General features: G+C 45.1%; 1 protein-coding gene across 1 annotated transcript; it reads right to left on the bottom strand.

Annotated features, from left to right (window-relative positions):
- Positions 1-564: 564 nt before the first annotated feature.
- LOC125514113 (zinc finger CCCH domain-containing protein 17) lies at positions 565-8,921 on the bottom strand. Its single transcript, XM_048679374.2, has 9 exons — positions 8,197-8,921; positions 8,028-8,123; positions 7,844-7,933; positions 7,656-7,757; positions 7,409-7,555; positions 6,395-6,514; positions 6,096-6,155; positions 1,222-1,319; positions 565-1,139 (listed from the first exon to the last, which is right to left on the bottom strand). The coding sequence occupies exons 1-9, from the start codon at positions 8,641-8,643 to the stop codon at positions 1,001-1,003; spliced, it is 1,299 nt and encodes a 432-aa protein (XP_048535331.1). The 5' UTR covers positions 8,644-8,921; the 3' UTR covers positions 565-1,000.
- Positions 8,922-17,551: the final 8,630 nt, after the last annotated feature.

The following is a 17,551-nucleotide window of genomic DNA, read 5'->3' as shown; positions in this document are numbered from 1 at the left end:
GATGAAACGCGGGGAATTGTAGAATAGTTGCCAAATCGCCTCAAGAGCTCCTGCATGACTGCATGAATTTGAACCAAGCCCATGATGGCCTTTCACCAGATGGGCAAACTAGCGCTTAGGAAGGCACGCCTTAAAAAATGTCCCCAGAATAGCAGCTCATTAGGACAGCCAGCCCACTCGTGAAAAACGGGTGTTCAAAAAAAAAGATCTGACGGCCACAGACGGTTCAAACGCGAAATCCAACGACTAAAATCGCTGGGGGCATGAAAGAGCTCGATTTATGCTCAGTTATACTATTCTAAATTAGAACTCGGTATAAGGTGATTTTCCCTTTCCTTCCTGGAAACTCAAATATTGACCCTAGTTCTGATTGTGCCATCAAAAGGTTAGAAATCACAACCAACTAGGCATTTGTTTTGCACCAAATTGACTTCTAGGAATGTGCATACAGCAGGGCAATATAGGGTGAAGTCTTCACTGTACAGTGCTTCAAGAAGAAATGCTTCTATTTAGTTATGAACACCCAATTATTATACAATGAAAAGAGCAATTGGCATGCGTGAGTGAACGAACCCAACATATAACTAATCCAAAAAAGATGGCACTTACAACTGCCGCGAGAAAATCTCAAGTTTCCCCAATCCAAATGCAGCCGAACAAAATCCTCATATTAATACATCCTTTGAAGCTATCAGCACATCGGAGAAAAGCAATGAGACACTTCCATGTTCCCGTGCTTTGCAAATTACAAGGAATTATTCCCCCGACGTCGAACCCATTCCAGAACAAGACTAGCTTTTCATATTGATACTACATGGGCCCTCTGCATGTGTTCTAACTGCAATCCGATCCAGCGGAGTCTCATATCCTTGGGAGAATAAATGTAGGATATAACCGAAAATTGAACTGATCGCCAACCACACCTCAACTCATTATGTGTATCCTTGAGAAATCCCGCTTAACATACATTGGGAAACTAATCTAGAGTACGCTATATCCATCAGGTTTGGGAGGCATCAATAATCCATTGCCAAACCTTCAGCTCACCGGTTCCATCCCCAGTGAAAAATAAACCACCAGGTCCAGTTTGTATTGCCCTAATTTCCTGCTTGGAGAATATTCTCCCCCTATCACTGAACCTATAAAACAAAGGAGAGTCACTTCAGAAAAACGTCAGAAGTAAAGAAAACAGAAATGATCTTAGTATGGTAACTTTCTTACGATGGCAGGTCATAGAGGCGGACAGTGTTGTCATTTAATGAACATACTAGCACAGGTTTTGATTGTGCATCAGGCATGCCAGTAAGAGCAAGTGCACCCTACAAACGGAACAAAGCAATCAGATCGTAGATACAGCAGAACATAATTCCCAAACTTTTGGTAAGGTAGATCATGCAAGAGAAGAAGCATATTCTTGAGAAGATAGAAGCTATTGTATTGTAACCTACACGTTGTGAATCAGATAACAAGCCACCATAGCTGCCTACTGAAAGGGATTAAAAGGGGTGCTAGGCACTCAGCAGGCGATTTGCAGCGCCTTGGTCACTTCAGTGGCGCCTGGGCACCTTGGCGTTTGCCATGGCAACATCTCATTTGACCCACTAGCAGGTGTGGAAGAGAGATTGGAGTGAAAATAGTGCTAAGCAGCGTTTTGCCAGCCCCTTGGTTGCTTTAAGTGGCGACGATTGCCACGGTGACACCCCATTTGTCCCACTAGCAGGCGTGAATGAGAGATCAGAGTAAGAATAGTGCTGAAGGGAGAGAACGCCCATCAGTGCACTATGGCCGAGCCCACAGCTGCTGCATTATCTGTGTAGGGTTTCCTCTGGCACTCCGTGAAAGCCACCACACATACAAACAGCAGCCGTGGTGGCAGCAAGCACCAGCACTAATGTTGGTGCCAGCGACAACGACATCCTACCGGAGACGACCACATAAAATCCCGCAAGCGATGCTGATCGCGATTCCTCACAGGAGTCGTCTATTTCTCGTCAAAGGTTGTTTTCTGGCCACAGGAACTCATTGGCTGCCGATAGCCAAGCCGCCAAAGCACCGTATTTGGCTGCTGCCGAGCACTTAAGTGCATGTAGACGAGGGCCTTACTAGTTGCTACGCCTTCTTAGGGCTTGTTTGGTCGCATGGGATTCCTCGGGGATCCCTGTCAAAAACCGGGGCGTAGAGCTCATGCGGCAAGTCGGCCGGTGGAAAACAACCGAAGCATTTGGTTGCTTACCACCATGAATTCTCCATCCCTGTCCGCGTCGTTTCCACAAGGAAATTTCCATGTCTTGAGGGTCCGGGAGGAAACCCTCGGCTCGTCCTCTCTCAAGAACAAGAAATGACGGCGCACCGTCTGCAGATTTCTCTGCCTAGCGACCGGCACCACCGCCTCCTTCTCTTGCGTCAACCCTCAACGATGCACCTCCAAAATCACCTACCGACGGCCATGGTTGGGCTTCATCCTTCTCCTTCCCCGAAGATTCGATCCACCTCAGATCTATTGTCTCGTCCAGCGATGGGAAGGCCAGGCGGTGTCGTCCTCCTCCGTCGACCAAGGTCTAGGTTAGCGCCTCCTCCTCCTACTGCTACATCTCGTTTCGCTTCTTCAGTTCTGGCCTTCATCATCCCGTGTCAATGAGACAACCTTCCTTTTCCCTTCCCCTTGGTGTCCAAACAGCAACCCGTGGTTGTGAGGGGATCCTAGGTGAGCATGGAAATCCCCCCTTAGGGGTTTATTGCCCAAGCCTTTTCATCCCCAACCACCAAATGAGCCCTTAAAGGTTAGCCCACACACTACAATTTCCTACCCCCTCCGTTCCAGAATTCTTGTGTGGTTTTAGTTAACGCAGGGAGTACATACTAACTTCAGTTGATAGAACTAGAACAAACCTCAGCTTGTCACCACATTTCTATGTAACTTATAAGATTGATAATATTAATTTTCCTTTGCAACGAGAAAAATATTTCGTTAAGAAAATTTGCATGCAGAAATGTTAGTAATTCTTGAGATCTAACGGATCTTCAATTACCTTCTACCAAATTTTGTGAGGATCACAAAGCATGATTTCGTAGACTTATTTGATGAACTCAGCAAGTAGCAAATGCTTGAACTTCAAAGACTAAAATTGAGTACTGATTCAAACACCAAGCAAGCCAAACAATTGGGAGTTTGAGACCCATCTGGTCGTTGAACATGAGGTACAAAATCATTGCATAAGTATTGCTCGGAGGCTCGAAGGTGTATCGATTACTCCTATCAAACAAGGGCATTAGCAAGAGTCGAACAGATCTTCTAACTGGAGGGATGTTTCGGAGGGAAATGTTCTTCTGAATGGCAATGATAACTACAAAAGGGGGAAGAAGGTACTCCCTCCGATCCATATTAATTGTCGCAGACTTAGTACAAAAGTTGTACTAAGTCTGCAACAATTAATATGGATCGGAGGGAGTACTAAATGGTGGTTCAAAAATCTTGTAGGGGGGATTACCTCTGGAAAGAATTTTTCTGGCAGCTTTTCCAAAACAGAAACCCCTCGGGAAGCCTACTGAAACAGAAAAACTGGGAGGGTGATATCAACTGTAAACTGTGCGGGCAGGGCAAGTGCAGCCCAAATATCATGCTTTGGAATCCTCAAATCACATGTATCTTGTTCTCATTTTCTTTCAGGTGGTGGCTAGGTGGAAGGTTACGAGAAACAATATGGTCAGTGAATACAAGTTGAACTGCATGCAATCTGCAACTCTTTTGTAGGGCACTTCACTCAGTCCAGAAAAGGATCAAACTGGTACGAATAAAGAAAGGTATCTAGTGTTCTCAAACACACTCTTGATGAAGACTCTTAGGCATTTCAATGTCAGTGGCTACGAAGAAAGGTAAGCCTCTATGAAGATGTCTGCTGGCTAACTGAAGCTTCTTGTTTACGTAGTTCTTTCTTTTCAGGAGCAGTAATCTCTTTGTCAAGGTAGTTTTTTGAAATCATCGTTCCTTCTCATTTATTGGTGGTAAGTACTTCACTTACAAGCAAAGGAACAATACATGCAGGAGGATCGCCTAGCAAATTCATGAGCAACAAAAATTGCTTGTCTAAGGCAATGCTCAAACTGAATTTGTTGGAATTCAGTCATCAAAGAACGCCGCGCCAACTCCAGCAAATCCAGCTCCATCCTTAAACGCCGAGATTACATCCAAGCTATCCAAGTTGACAACCAATCGGTTACATCATAAGGATTGTGCTAGGTTCAACCCATGCTCCATTGCTGTGACCTTGGCTGTTAGCACATCAGAGCACCATTTGATATGGCTGTCAGCAGCAGCTATAAATTTCCCCGAGCCATCAGGAACAACAGCGCAAACGGCTCCTTGTGGTGTATCGGCATCAAATGCCGCATCCACATTTGGTTTAACGAAATTTCTTGGAGTAGGTGTCTGTCCAGACACCCTGTTTAACAGCTGCTTTTGGTGAGTAGGCCGCTGCATAACCAATGATCTTACCACCATAGCTATCTGAGTGGCCTCCCCATGTACCAGTTTCCTACGCTCCCACCATAAATCCCATGACCCAACAGCAACAATTAGATCAAGTTTTCTGAGACCAAGAACTGGTGAGTGGAGCTTCTCCTGTTTAAGCAAGAATTCCAACACTGCTTCTCCAGCAGGTCAACACCGCATGGATGATCAATCACGCCATACAACCCGAGAGCTGCCCACATTTCCTTGGCTATAGTTCTTTCTTTTCAGGAGCAGTAATCTCTTTGTCAAGGTAGTTTATTTCTACCTGGGGTGTTGTTTTTTAGACCATATTTATTGAAACCAGATCACGAGCCTGGTATGAACCTGTTCGGGTTAATTCAACAAATGACACTACTAACTATGCATATTTGAGAAAGGCCATAACAAAAAACCACTTGGATATGTCATTCTGATAATTTCAAGACCAAAATGTCCGCGTCTGCTCCTTTCTTCCCTTTCTCCAACCCTCACCTCATCGGCTCACTCTCATGGGCTCATGGTTGCCACCTCAGTGCCCATCACCACCAGCATGGACCATGCAGTTACGAAGCTCGCAGCAAGCCGCTGTTTTAACCAACGCCTATTATTTTCCATGGGTAGTTGCTACTTCCGTTTTACCCAGCCACGCTGTGCGCCAGATCTGTTCATGCTTCACAGCCGAGCATGTCAGCTTCTACAGTTGGGCATGGACAGAAAGGACAGGCGGGAAGATGGAGAAGATACAGGAAGAATAGTAGGAAGGACGGCGAGCTTGCTAGTGCACGGCCACCGGTGGTGGAGAAGATAGGATGTGAGAGGAAAGAGGGAGTGGCAATTTAACTGAGAACAGAAGAAACATAAATTGGCATTTTAGCGTGTTCATGCCAATTAATGGCATCCAAGGGCTTATTAGAAGTTGGCATTAATTTTTGTAGCGTCATTTTTCAAATAAGCTGAGTTGGAATACTCCCTCAAGCCCGGTTTGTTAGTCAGGAGAACCATAGTGCGGCGACCAAGACGTCCCTTAAAACAAGGAGAGCGCTCAATTTTCAAGGGATTTATTGCTTGGGAGACTAATATATGAGGATTATCGAGCCGACTAATACACCCGACTGGAGGGAGTAGTATTTTATCGAATTAACCCTTGCTTCGAGGACCTTAGTCAACTGCAATAGCTTGTATACCAACCAAATAGTGAATACACAATTTTAAAAATAAAATAACAATATTATTGAACTTAACAGTCATTTGACCAGTTCACTTACTGGTCTGGTTCAAATATTCAAGTTCAATGGTAGACAAGTTGACATGGATTGATGTATGTAGATTTCTGACACCATATAGATGTTGAGCTTGCATGTGCAAAATTCTGAATATGTTTAGCATATGACGAGGAAATCCTAATAGTAAGTTCGAAGGAGTGTAAACAAGATCTTATAAGATTATTAATTGTACTGTATATTACTGAAGCAGGACATAAATAAGAACAGCGCTACACACAAAAAAGGGCCAAAGGAAGGATGAATCAGAAGTTAACAGGAAAGGTGGTAACAAAACAAACTGCAATTGCGCAACATGACAACTGTATAAGAGTGTCGGCACATACGTTCTCCTCTTTGTGTGTATATGTTACTTCCAAGTTTCCACTTTCTGTAGCCGCCCAGACCTAAGAAAAATAGAACTTACAAGTATGAATTGTATTGAAAAGGACAAATGTGTAATACTCCCTCCGTCCCAAAATTCTTGTCTTAGATTAGTCTAGATATGGATGTATCTAATACTAAAACGTGATTTGATACATCTGTATTTGGACAAATCTAAGACAAGAATTTTGGGACGGATGGAGTAGGAATGTAAGAATTTGTAGAACCATTCGATAACAAGGGGACAAGGATAGAGACTAACTTTTATTGTTTGATCCAAAGAACAAGATAACAGAAACTGATCCCAGCATAGTAGAGACATAACTACATTCGTATGATCAGAAAGAGTCTGTATGCACTGCAACGTTGCCAGATCCCATACCTGAAATATTTGTCATTTTCTTAATATTATTTGTAGAATGGGAGTAAACCAAAGCGACAACATGTTCTGATCTTAATTGAACAATGTAATGCTAAAGTACCATCTGTCGCGTGAAGCAAAATAAGTCCAGGTGACTGAAAATCGTGCACATTAAGAAAGAAGAGATACTTCATGTTGAATCAAGATTGGGGATACCAAAAGTACCAGGAAAAATTCAACAACAGGGCAATAACAGAGTTCCCACAGCATCAGACACCATATGTAAGTGTTACAGTAGTGAGGTATTTTATTTTATTTGTTGGGATTGGAGCCTTCCCACTAATGTAGATGACGTTTTTTTTCGAAGTACTTGGTACAAATGTTCCACATGCCAGTTGAGATATCACCATAAAATGTGCATGTAAACTCACAGTAAGTTATTGAAGTGAGCGGCCACTCTAAATTCTAAAGTTATATGTGATGCAGGACTGCAACACCCATAGTAACAGTGCCTAACCTGATGCAGATTTGCACAAACATTAGATGCCAGCTTTGCTTGTATAGTTACATTTATTCTGACTACATAGTAGCACAAATCTCAGGCATCATCTGTTTTACATCTGACTCGTGACTCCAGATGAAGTCACGAACTAATTACCAATATGCCTACCTCTTAAATTAATGAGAACAGTCAGAAGTGTATAACTATGTGCAATACATGGGTCTACTTTGCATGTGCATACTTCCATGATCCACCATTAGAAGAAACACAGAGGATAAAACAGATGTTGACCTAAAGAGATGGAAGTGTTACAAGCTAACAGAAATTCATGATCTGATGCATGCATCAAAGCCTACTGCATTAACTGTATCTAAGAATGTGTGAACAACAATGCACAAGTTCTCAGTCCTTACTCTAATGGTTTTATCCATTGAGCCAGAGTAAAGTCTCATTCCCCCTACTATTAACGAAACAACAGCAAGCTGGTGCCCGGTAAGAGAAGCAGCTGGCTCAAAACAATTTGTCACGGTGCTAAATCTCCATGCCAAAATCCTTCCATCCTGCACCAAGTGTAATACGAGAGAATGCATCATTAATGAAAATTATATTTGCCAGGACAAATGCTAGTTCCAAAGACAAGCCAAAAGGAAGGTAGTTTACCTGTGTTGCGGCAAAGAGTAGCTCATTGCCAATTGCGAGTGCATAGACTTGTCCAGTCGGCCCGGTAAGGTTCATTTCTGCTTGAGTTTGCATATTCCAAACCTGCAGCAACAGTTCATAGTCAGACACACATGTGGAATAGCAATAGCATTGGGTTAAAATCACAAATCTCAAGCACCATTTCCTACCTTGACAGCATCAGGTATTCCAACAAACAACCATGGCCCCTCGCTGATCATGCACCCAACCTCACCCCCCACGGGGAGGACACCAGCACACTATCACACACCATATAGAAAATAAAGGTACTGAAAATTGTCATACAGAACACAGAATCCTTCCAAGGATACAATTCAATGATGCCTCAGCTACCTGTCCAGTTTGACAATCCCAAAGGCGCACTGTTCCATCCTTACTGCCAGAATACAGCTTGTCTGACCCAGCAGGCAGTGCGATCCCTGTCACAACCTGAAAGGACGCACAGCATTTGATGACCGACGTTTCGAATTTTACTAGACGGTCTTATCTGTAGATGAAGTACCTTCTCGTGGCCCTGGAGAGGGGTGAGCAGCGTGATGCTATTGCTCATGCAATATGTGTGCGGGTAGCGGCACTTCTCGCCGTAGGTGCAGTCTCCGGCGAGGAAGAACTTGCAGGGCCGGTCGGGCACCTTGTGCCTGACGCCACCGTCTGCACCCCCGGGGCCCCTCCCCCATTTGTTGAAGCCGCCGCCGCCGCGGCCCCCTCCTCCTGAGTTGGGGTTGCGCCAGACGTGCCCACCGGGGCCATCCCTTTGGTTCGGGCGCTTGGTGGTGGCCGCCTCAGGGAGCTCGCTGTGGAGGAAGGGGCAGGGGAAGCGATTGCATCGCCCAGCGCGCCAATGGATGCAGACCTTGGTAGAGGAAGACGAAGAGGCGGCGCCGGGCGCGGGCCCGAGGCGGTTGTGCACGCGCTTGTTGCCGAAGCGGCCGTCGGCCTCGAAGTCCATGGGCGTCGCCTAGGGTTTGTCGGGCTCGGGAGGCGGCGCGGGCAGGGGAGGAAGTAGTCAGGTAGTATTCGGGGTTTGACGGGAGCAGCGGCGGGGAGGTTGAATTTATTAAGGAAGTAGGGTCGCGTGGAAGCGACGCGGCGAGGGCTCGCCGGAATGGATGGGGAGATCCGGATCGGAGCGGGGAGAGGAGGCGCTAACGGTGGCCCTGCTTTCCCCTTGGTCGGGTTTAGCTCGCGGGTGGAAGGTTGGGCCGGCTCCGGTTAATACAACGTGGCCGGTGCCCCGCAGGCCGGCTGACGCCGACGAAGCGAACCGCCTGATGGAAATACGGAAAATACATACACGGTTTCGTTATGCAAGTACGAAGGAAAAAAGAAGTTTCTTATTTTATACCCTATATATAAAAGGGGAAAAGGTTTCTAGTATTTTCTTTAGTACAGTAATACATGCAGACGCCCATACATACACACATACACTCACCTTTATAAACACACGCACGCACACCCTAGCTCTATGAGCGGAAGGTCTGAAATAAATATAAGAAAATGCGAGCACCAGTGTCAAATCTAGGACATAAACTCTAGTGGGTTGAGAATACCACTGTCCTTCTAACCACCCAGCCATGCGTTGGTTCGCAAGGTTTCTAGTATCTAACTGTTAGTTTATTTATAAAAGTTATTCATGTTAGAGATATAGCAATTTACCAATAAGTTTAATCCGGAAATATTTTAGATAAATCATGATGAACATAATAAACACGATGATCGAACGAATATAAATACTACTCAAACTAGACATGTAATTGAGTTTATGATAACGGTAACATATGTAAATCAATTGCTAGAACAGAAGTTGTTGGAGCAATTCCTAATAAAACAGATAAGATGCATCCACAATAGCATCAGAAGTCATGTCGCTGAAGAACTTATCGATGTCAGGGAAGTAGTCGTCGCACGAGACCTTTTTGAAAACTTGATTGCCTCATGTTGTGTGAAGCGGGGTGGGAAAGACATTAACAACGTAAAGCTTTTGAACCAGGAGATACTCTTATGTGGTGTTGCAATTTTTGATAAAGGGTGTTTTTATTAACTTAAAATGTAGCATCAAGCAGATACAAAAAGCATGATGAGCAATACCTGGTCTCTGCATGGCTAAAATACACATAACCAGACACCAACAATCTGATAAAGTAAAAGATAAAACCCAACATCTTTGGCAATAGTAAAGTCATATAAGACCGAAATTATACCTATGTCAAAGGAAGTGGTGGACCAATCCAGAGATTATGCTGCCACCCATATTGTACACTTGGAAGATGAAGAGACCCAAAACTAGCCCAGTACAAAGAGTGGAACGGTCAAGTCGGTTCAAATTGATCTACCACTAGTGAAATACATTTCAACTTTTCGGGTGTGACAAAAGGAAAGCAATGCATACACGTGGCATATGTTCTAGTCCGGCTCGGTTCATTCACGAACACGATGCGCGTGCAAGGATGCCAATGAAGAAGGAGTGCATGGGTGTCCTCTTCTCAAGATCTTAGTGGTGTGTGGAGAAATTATGAAATAACCGCTCCGCCTCCAAAATGATCCTTGGAAAGCCCCGAAACTCACAAAAACTTACCAAAAGATCGTAGGTGTTCCAAGATAGCACATATGCCCTTCCCCTTGAAAACGCTGGAAATCCAAAAAATTGCAGGAAAATGCTAGAAAAAAATAATGAAGACAAGCTCAATAAAGTAAAATTAAAATACTAGGATGTTGAGAAAATTGCGGCCATCTCATTTGAACATCTTTTCTCCCTCTCTTGCAATGTTTATTTTGCCCATCCTCGCGCGGGAGATCCCTGGAAGCCCTAGAGATATCATGAAAAGTAGGGAAACTTCTCTGAAAAATGGAAGGAGACTTCTGGTGGTGTTTTCACAGGTGTAAGGGCATATTTATCCCTTAATAGTTTTGGTGATTGACGACAATGCTTTTGCGGACTAATCGTGTGCATGAGCATTTCAGATATATCATGCCTAAGCACAAGACGATCTGGTGCCCCTCGAAGATCATTGAAGATGGCGTTTCTCTATGTTTCTTTTCAGTGGATTTGAGTCGTAGGAAAGCCGTACTATTAAGAAGGCGTCCACGTTGGAAAGGTTTGGGTGGAATCATCACGTACACGTTTGTTCCTCTCTGCACCACCTTTCCTTTGGCTCCTTGGAGCATCCTCCGTCTCTCCGTATCTCTACAAAATGAAGGATTCCTAGTGCTGCTGAACTGGGGACTCAGAGCGGTAGTACCGCATGCCCCTGTGGTAGTACCGGCCATGGGCGCAGTAGTACCGCAGGAGCTCGCGGTAGTACCACTTCTTGGACGCGGTAGTATCGTGGCCTCAGGCCTGCACAGCAGCACGAGCTGAAGTAGGGGCGGATGTAATTTTTTACATCCGCGCCCTACGCGGTAGTACCGCTCCAGGCTTGCGGTAGTACCGTGTCAGATTTTTGCATAGATCGTAACTCAACAGAAGTTGCCACGAATGTATTTTTATATGTCTGTGCCTTCCCAGCCTTGTCTAATATTGCCTTGCGATGGTACCTCAAGGTGGGCGCGGTAGTACCGCGCCAGCGGTTCTACCGCTCCCTGCCTTAGCGCTCCAGGACTAGTTTTAGCCCCTACCGTGCCAGCGGTAGTACCGCAGTGCTTCATGGGAGTACCGCGGGCCCCTGCGGTAGTACCGCTTGTCGCAGGCTGAGTTGGTGGATAACGGTTGGATTTGTTCTTTCACTATAAAAGGGGAGTCTTCTTCTCCGAGTTGACCACCTCTTCCACCCCTAAGCTCCATTGTTGCTCTAAGCTCCATTTTTGTCCAATCTCTCTCCCTAGCCAATCAAACTTGTTGATTTTCTAGGGATTGGCTGAGAAGGCCCCGATCTACACTTTCACCAAGAGAAATTTGATTCCCCCACTAATCCCTTGCGGATCTTGTTACTCTTGGGTGTTTGAGCATCCTAGACGGTTGAGGTCATCATGGAGCCACAACCCTTTGTGGTGAAGCTTCGTGGTGTTGTTGGGAGCCTCCAATTAAGTTGTGGAGTTTGCCCCAACCTTGTTTGTAAAGGTCCGGTCGCCGCCTCCAAGGGCACCAATAGTGGAATCACGGCATCTCGCATTGTGTGGGGGCGTGAGGAGAATACTGTGGCCCTAGTGGCTTCTTGGGGAGCATTGTGCCTCCACACCGCTCCAACGAAGACGTACTTCCCTCAAAAGGAAGGAACTTCAGTAACACATCCTCGTCTTCATCGGCTCCAATCTTGGTTATCTCGTACCTTTACTTATGCAAGTTTACTTTGTGTTGCATCTCTTGCTTGCTTATGTACTCATTATTGTTGCATCATATAGGTTGCTTACCTAGTTACATATCTAAATAACCTACTTTGATGCAAAGTTTAAATTGGTAAAGAAAAGCTAAAAAATTGTTAGTTGCCTATTCACCCCCCCTCTAGTCAACTATATCGATCATTTCAATTGGTATCAGAGCCTCATCTCTTTATTAAGGATTTTGTCGTACGAAGAGTATGGTTGACACCATAGACGGTGAGGAGGAGCACCCTGGTGTGATTCCGTCCTCGTCTACGGCCGATGGGGGAACCCCGGTCTCACATGAGGAGTTCAATGTGGCTTTGGACACATTGAAAACCTCCATGACGACCAAGGTCAAAGGCATGCTCAAGAACTTTCTTAATGGTCTCAAATTATCCACCGCACCGTTGGAAGTGGTTGATCCCACTAACAAGGTGACGGATGCTAACTCTGACAAGGGGGAAGCTACTAGTGAGAAAGTTCCTTCTTCTAGTGGTAGAATTGGTAGTGGCATCTTTGCCCATGTGGAACCTCCACTTACCTATGGAGGACCGATTCCCTCCACTCATTTAAATCATGTCGGTTCTCCTCCTAAGATTTTGAAAAATTAGGATTTTGACGCTTGGGTCTATCGCTTTAAACGTCATTTAAATCATGTTATTACTAACCTTTGAAGAATCATTGAGCAAGGTTTCTATCCGCATGACTCAAGCAACTTCACCCCTAGAGAAGCCGCAGATCATCAATTCAACGAGAATGCTCTCTTCATCATCCAAGATGCAATCCCTCCCGAAGATATTGCGCATCTCCGACCATTCACCGTGGCAAAGGAAGCATGGCACGATGTTGTTTCCCTTTACAAGGGAAGCGCAAGCATTCAACGGTCCAACTATGAGGTGGTGCAAGATGAAGCCGATGAATTTGCCATGAATGAAGGTGAAGAACCTCGTGAGCTCTACCGGAGACTAACCACACACGCGGTCTCACTCCGAGATCATGGGAGCAAGGATACAAATGACAATTGGATCAAGCGAAAGTTTCTCAAAGCCATGATGCCTTTACATAAGGCCATGTCCTCTGTCATCCGTCAAAGGCCGGACTTCCACACCTTGTCCTCAAGTGAAGTGTTAGATGAGTTTGTGGTAATGAGTATCTTGGACAAGACCGCCGATAATGCGGTGTTGCATTCTCAAAGAGCAAAGAAGCCCAACCTTGCCTTGAAGGCCAAGGCTAGTGTGGAAGAAGAGGAGGAAGAGGAAGAAGAGGAGAGCAACCCCGAGGATACAAAATATGATTATCATGAGCACATGGCTCTCGCTTCAAGACAATTTTGGAGCAAGAAGAACTCAAGGCCCAACTTCAACAAGAGCAACTCAAGTGGCGCCAAGGGCAAGCAACGTTTGAGGACTTGCTATAATTGTGGCAATGTGAGCCACTTTGTTGCAGAGTGCCCCTATGAGAAGAGGGAAGACAATGTTGGCAAGCTCATTCGGAAGGACAAGGCCAAGTCTTTCCCCAACAAGAACAACTTCACCAAGAAGACTCCTCCCAAGGGATTGGTGGCACAAGAAGAGTACAATGAGGATGATGATGATGAAGACGGTGAGACGATTGCCATGGCTCCGTGGCCATTGCGACAACTCCACGGGCGTCCCTCTTCGACTCACCCAATGAGAACATCACCACCAAGTGCCTCATGGCTAAAGCCACCAACAAGGTAACCCCCAACATCAAAACTACCATCATTACTCATCCTTCTTTGACGGAATGCATTGATGAAAGTGGGGGGTCTAACATGGAGGAAAATGAATTTTAGTCTTTTATGAGTAAGCTCAAGGGTAAATCCAAGAAGCACTTCGTTGCTCTCTTGGAACAACTTGGTGAAGCCAATGACATGATCGAGGCTCACAAAGACACCATCTATAAGATGGAGGGACATAGTCGTAACTATGCCGATGAGATATTGGATCTCTCTAATGCTCTTAAGGAAGAGCATGGTCATCATTTGGCTCTTGAGGAGTCACACAACGATGACCATGCTAAATTAAAGAAAGATCTTGATCATGCTCTTGTTGTATCTCATATGCTAAATTCTGAGAAAGCCAAACTTGGGGTTGATCTTGCTAGACTCAAGGAGGAGTTTGATATACTTGACAAGGCTCACAAGGCCTTGAAGGGTACCCATGCTAGTCTCAAGGAGTCTCATGATCAACTCCAAGTGAAACTAACCAAGGAGAAAGCCACTTTTCCTCATATGTTTTAAATTGATAATTCAAATGCTACTAACCCTTGTTGTGAGCATGTGCATCTTGTTGAGGAGAATGCAAAGTTGAAGGAGCAACTTGAGAAAGGCCTCATGTCTTGCATACAAGGCGAGAAGAACCTCAATGACCTTTTGAGCAATCAAAAGGAGGTTGTGGGCAAGGAGGGAATTTGGTTTGCACCCAAGCCCAAGAACAAGAAGAAGAATGACAAAGCCAAACGACCTCATCCTCTCACGCAAACCTTTGTGAAAGAAGGAGAGGGTGCTTCTAAGGAGAAGAAGAACAATGTGAAGGGTGGTGGTGTCAAGAAGGGCAATGCCACCCCTTCCAACAAAGCCGGCGACTTTAACCCTTCTTATGTGTTGTGTCGTGCTAGTGGTGGGCATGTTTATGCTAAATATATTGGTTCTCCTTATGAGTACATTGAATGGTCTATTTGGGTTCGAAATATGCCCTAGAGGCAATAATAAAGTTATTATTTATTTCCTTATATCATGATAAATGTTTATTATTCATGCTAGAATTGTATTAACCGGAAACTTAGTACATGTGTGAATACATAGACAAACGGAGTGGCACTAGTCCTCTACTTGACTAGCTCGTTGAATCAAAGATGGTTAAGTTTCCTAGCCATAGACATGAGTTGTCATTTGATTAACGGGATCACATCATTAGAGAATGATGTGATTGACTCGACCCATTCCGTTAGCTTAGCACGATGATCATTTAGTTTGTTGCTACTGCTTTCTTCATGACTTATACATGTTCCTCTGACTATGAGATTATGCAACTCCTGAATACCGGAGGAACACTTTGTGTGATACCAAACATCACAACGTAACTGGGTGATTATAAAGGTGCTCTACAGGTGTCTCCGATGGTACTTGTTGAGTTAGCATATATCGAGATTAGGATTTGTCACTCCGATTGTCGGAGAGGTATCTCTGGGCCCTCTCGGTAATGCACATCACTATAAGCCTTGAAAGCAATGTGACTAATGAGTTAGTTGAGGGATGATGCATTACGGAACGAGTAAAGAGACTTGCCGGTAATGAGATTGAACTAGGTATTGAGATACCGACGATCGAATCTCGGGCAAGTAACATACCCATGACAAAGGGAACAACGTATGTTGTTATGTGGTTTGACCGATAAAGATCTTTGTAGAATATGTAGGAGCCAATATGAACATCCAGGTTCCGCTATTGTTTATTGACCGGAGATGTGTCTCGGTCATGTCTACATAGTTCTCGAACCCGTAGGGTCCGCACGCTTAACGTTCGGTGACGATCAGTATTATGAGTTTATGTGATTTCATGTATCGAAGGTAGTTCGGAGTCCCGGATGAGATCGGGGACATGACAATGAGTATCGAAATGGTCGATACCTAAAGATCGATATATTGGACGACTATATTCGGACATCGGAAAGGTTCCGAGTGATTCGGGTATTTTTCGGAGTACCGAGGAGTTACGGGAATACGGGAAGAAGTATTGGGCCTCAATGGGCCAAGTGGTGGAAGAGAGGAGGCAGGGCGCACGGCCCCCCTCGCCCAAACCGAATTGGACTAGGGGGCGGCCCCCCTTTCCTCCTTTTCCTCCCTCTCCTTCATTCTCCCCTTCCCCTTCCTTTCCTCCTCCTAGTAGAGTAGGAAAGGGGAGTCCTACTCCTACTAGGAGAAGGACTCCTCCTCCTGGCGCGCCCTAGGAGGGTCGGCCGGCCTCCCGCTTGCTCCTTTATATACGGGGGCAGGGGGCACCCTAGAACACACAAGTTGATCATTGGTCCCTAAGCCGTGTGCGGTGCCCCCCTCCACCATAATCCACCTCGATCATATCGTAGCAGTGCTTAGGAGAAGCCCTGCGTCGGTAGCATCATCATCACCGTAATCACGCCATCATGCTGACGGAACTCTCCCTCGAAGCTCTGCTGGATCGGAGTTCGTGGGACGTCACCGAGCTGAACGTGTGCTGAACTCGGAGGTGTCGTACGTTCGGTACTTGGATCGGTCGGATCGTGAAGACGTATAACTACATCAACCGCGTTCTCATAACGCTTCCGCTTACGTTCTACGAGGGTACGTAGATGATACTTTCCCCTCTCGTTGCTATGCATCACCATGATCTTGCGTGTGCGTAGGATTTTTTTTGAAATTACTGCGTTCCCCAACAGTGGCATCCGAGCCAGGTTTATGCATAGATGTTGTATGCATGAGTAGAACACAAGTGAGTTGTGGGCGATATAAGTCATACTGCTTACCAGCATGTCATACTTTGGTTCGGCGGTATTGTTGGATGAAGCGGCCCGGACCGACATTACGTGTACGCTTACGCGAGACTGGTTCTACCGACGTGCTTTGCACACAGGTGGCTGGCGGGTGTCAGTTTCTCCAACTTTAGTTGAACCGAGTGTGGCTATGCCCGGTCCTTGTGAAGGTTAAAACAACACATACTTGACGAAATATCGTTGTGGTTTTGATGCGTAGGCAAGAACGGTTCTTGCTCAGCCCGTAGCAGCCACGTAAACTTGCAACAACAAAGTAGAGGACGTCTAACTTGTTTTTGCAGGGCTTGTTGTGATGTGATATGGTCAAGACGTGATATAAGTTATTGTATGAGATGATCATGTTTTTTTGAAGTTATCAGCAACTGGCAGAAGCCTTATGGTTGTCTCTTTATTACATAAGATGCAAGTGCCATGTAATTGCTTTACTTTATCGCTATGCGATAGCAATAGTTACAAAAGCAATAGCTGGTGAGACGACCATGTGACGACACGTTGATAAAAGATCAAGATGATGGAGATCATGGTGTCATGCCGGTAACAATGGAGATCATGACAGTACTTTGCAGATGGAGATCAAAAGCACAAGATGATGATGGCTATATCATGTCACATATTTGGATTGCATGTGATGTTTATCTTTTATACATCTTATTTTTGCTTAGTTCGGCGGTAGCATTATAAGATGATCTCTCACTAAATTTCAAGGTACAAGTGTTCTCCCTGAGTATGCACCGTTGCCAAAGTTCGTCGTGCCGAGACACCACGTGATGATCGGGTGTGATAAGCTCAACGTTCATCTACAATAGGTGTAAGACAGTTTTGCACACGCAGAATACTCGGGTTAAACTTGACGAGCCTAGCATATGCAGATATGGCCTCGGAACACTGGAGACCGAAAGGTCGAGCGTGAATCATATAGTAGATATGATCAACATAGTGATGTTCACCATTGAAAACTACTCCATCTCATGTGATGATCAGACATGGTTTAGTTGATTTGGATCACGT

The sequence above is a fragment of the Triticum urartu genome, chromosome 6A (genome assembly GCF_056163025.1).
Source record: "Triticum urartu cultivar PI428250 chromosome 6A, HENAU_Tu73, whole genome shotgun sequence".
NCBI classification, from domain to species: Eukaryota; Viridiplantae; Streptophyta; class Magnoliopsida; order Poales; family Poaceae; genus Triticum; species Triticum urartu.
Note: the sequence above shows the minus strand (reverse complement) of the source record. Positions and strands in the feature narration are given on the sequence as shown.

Excerpts from the sequence above, each read along its gene's own strand:
- LOC125514113 (XM_048679374.2), bottom strand. The coding sequence starts at position 8,643 with ATGGACTTCGAGGCCGACGGCCGCTTCGGCAACAAGCGCGTGCACAAC. Across the intron at positions 8,124-8,196 it reads CTCTCCAGGGCCACGAGAAG|GTTGTGACAGGGATCGCACT; the intron begins GTACTTCATCTA and ends GCGTCCTTTCAG. Across the intron at positions 7,934-8,027 it reads GGGATTGTCAAACTGGACAG|TGTGCTGGTGTCCTCCCCGT; the intron begins GTAGCTGAGGCA and ends GGTGTGTGATAG.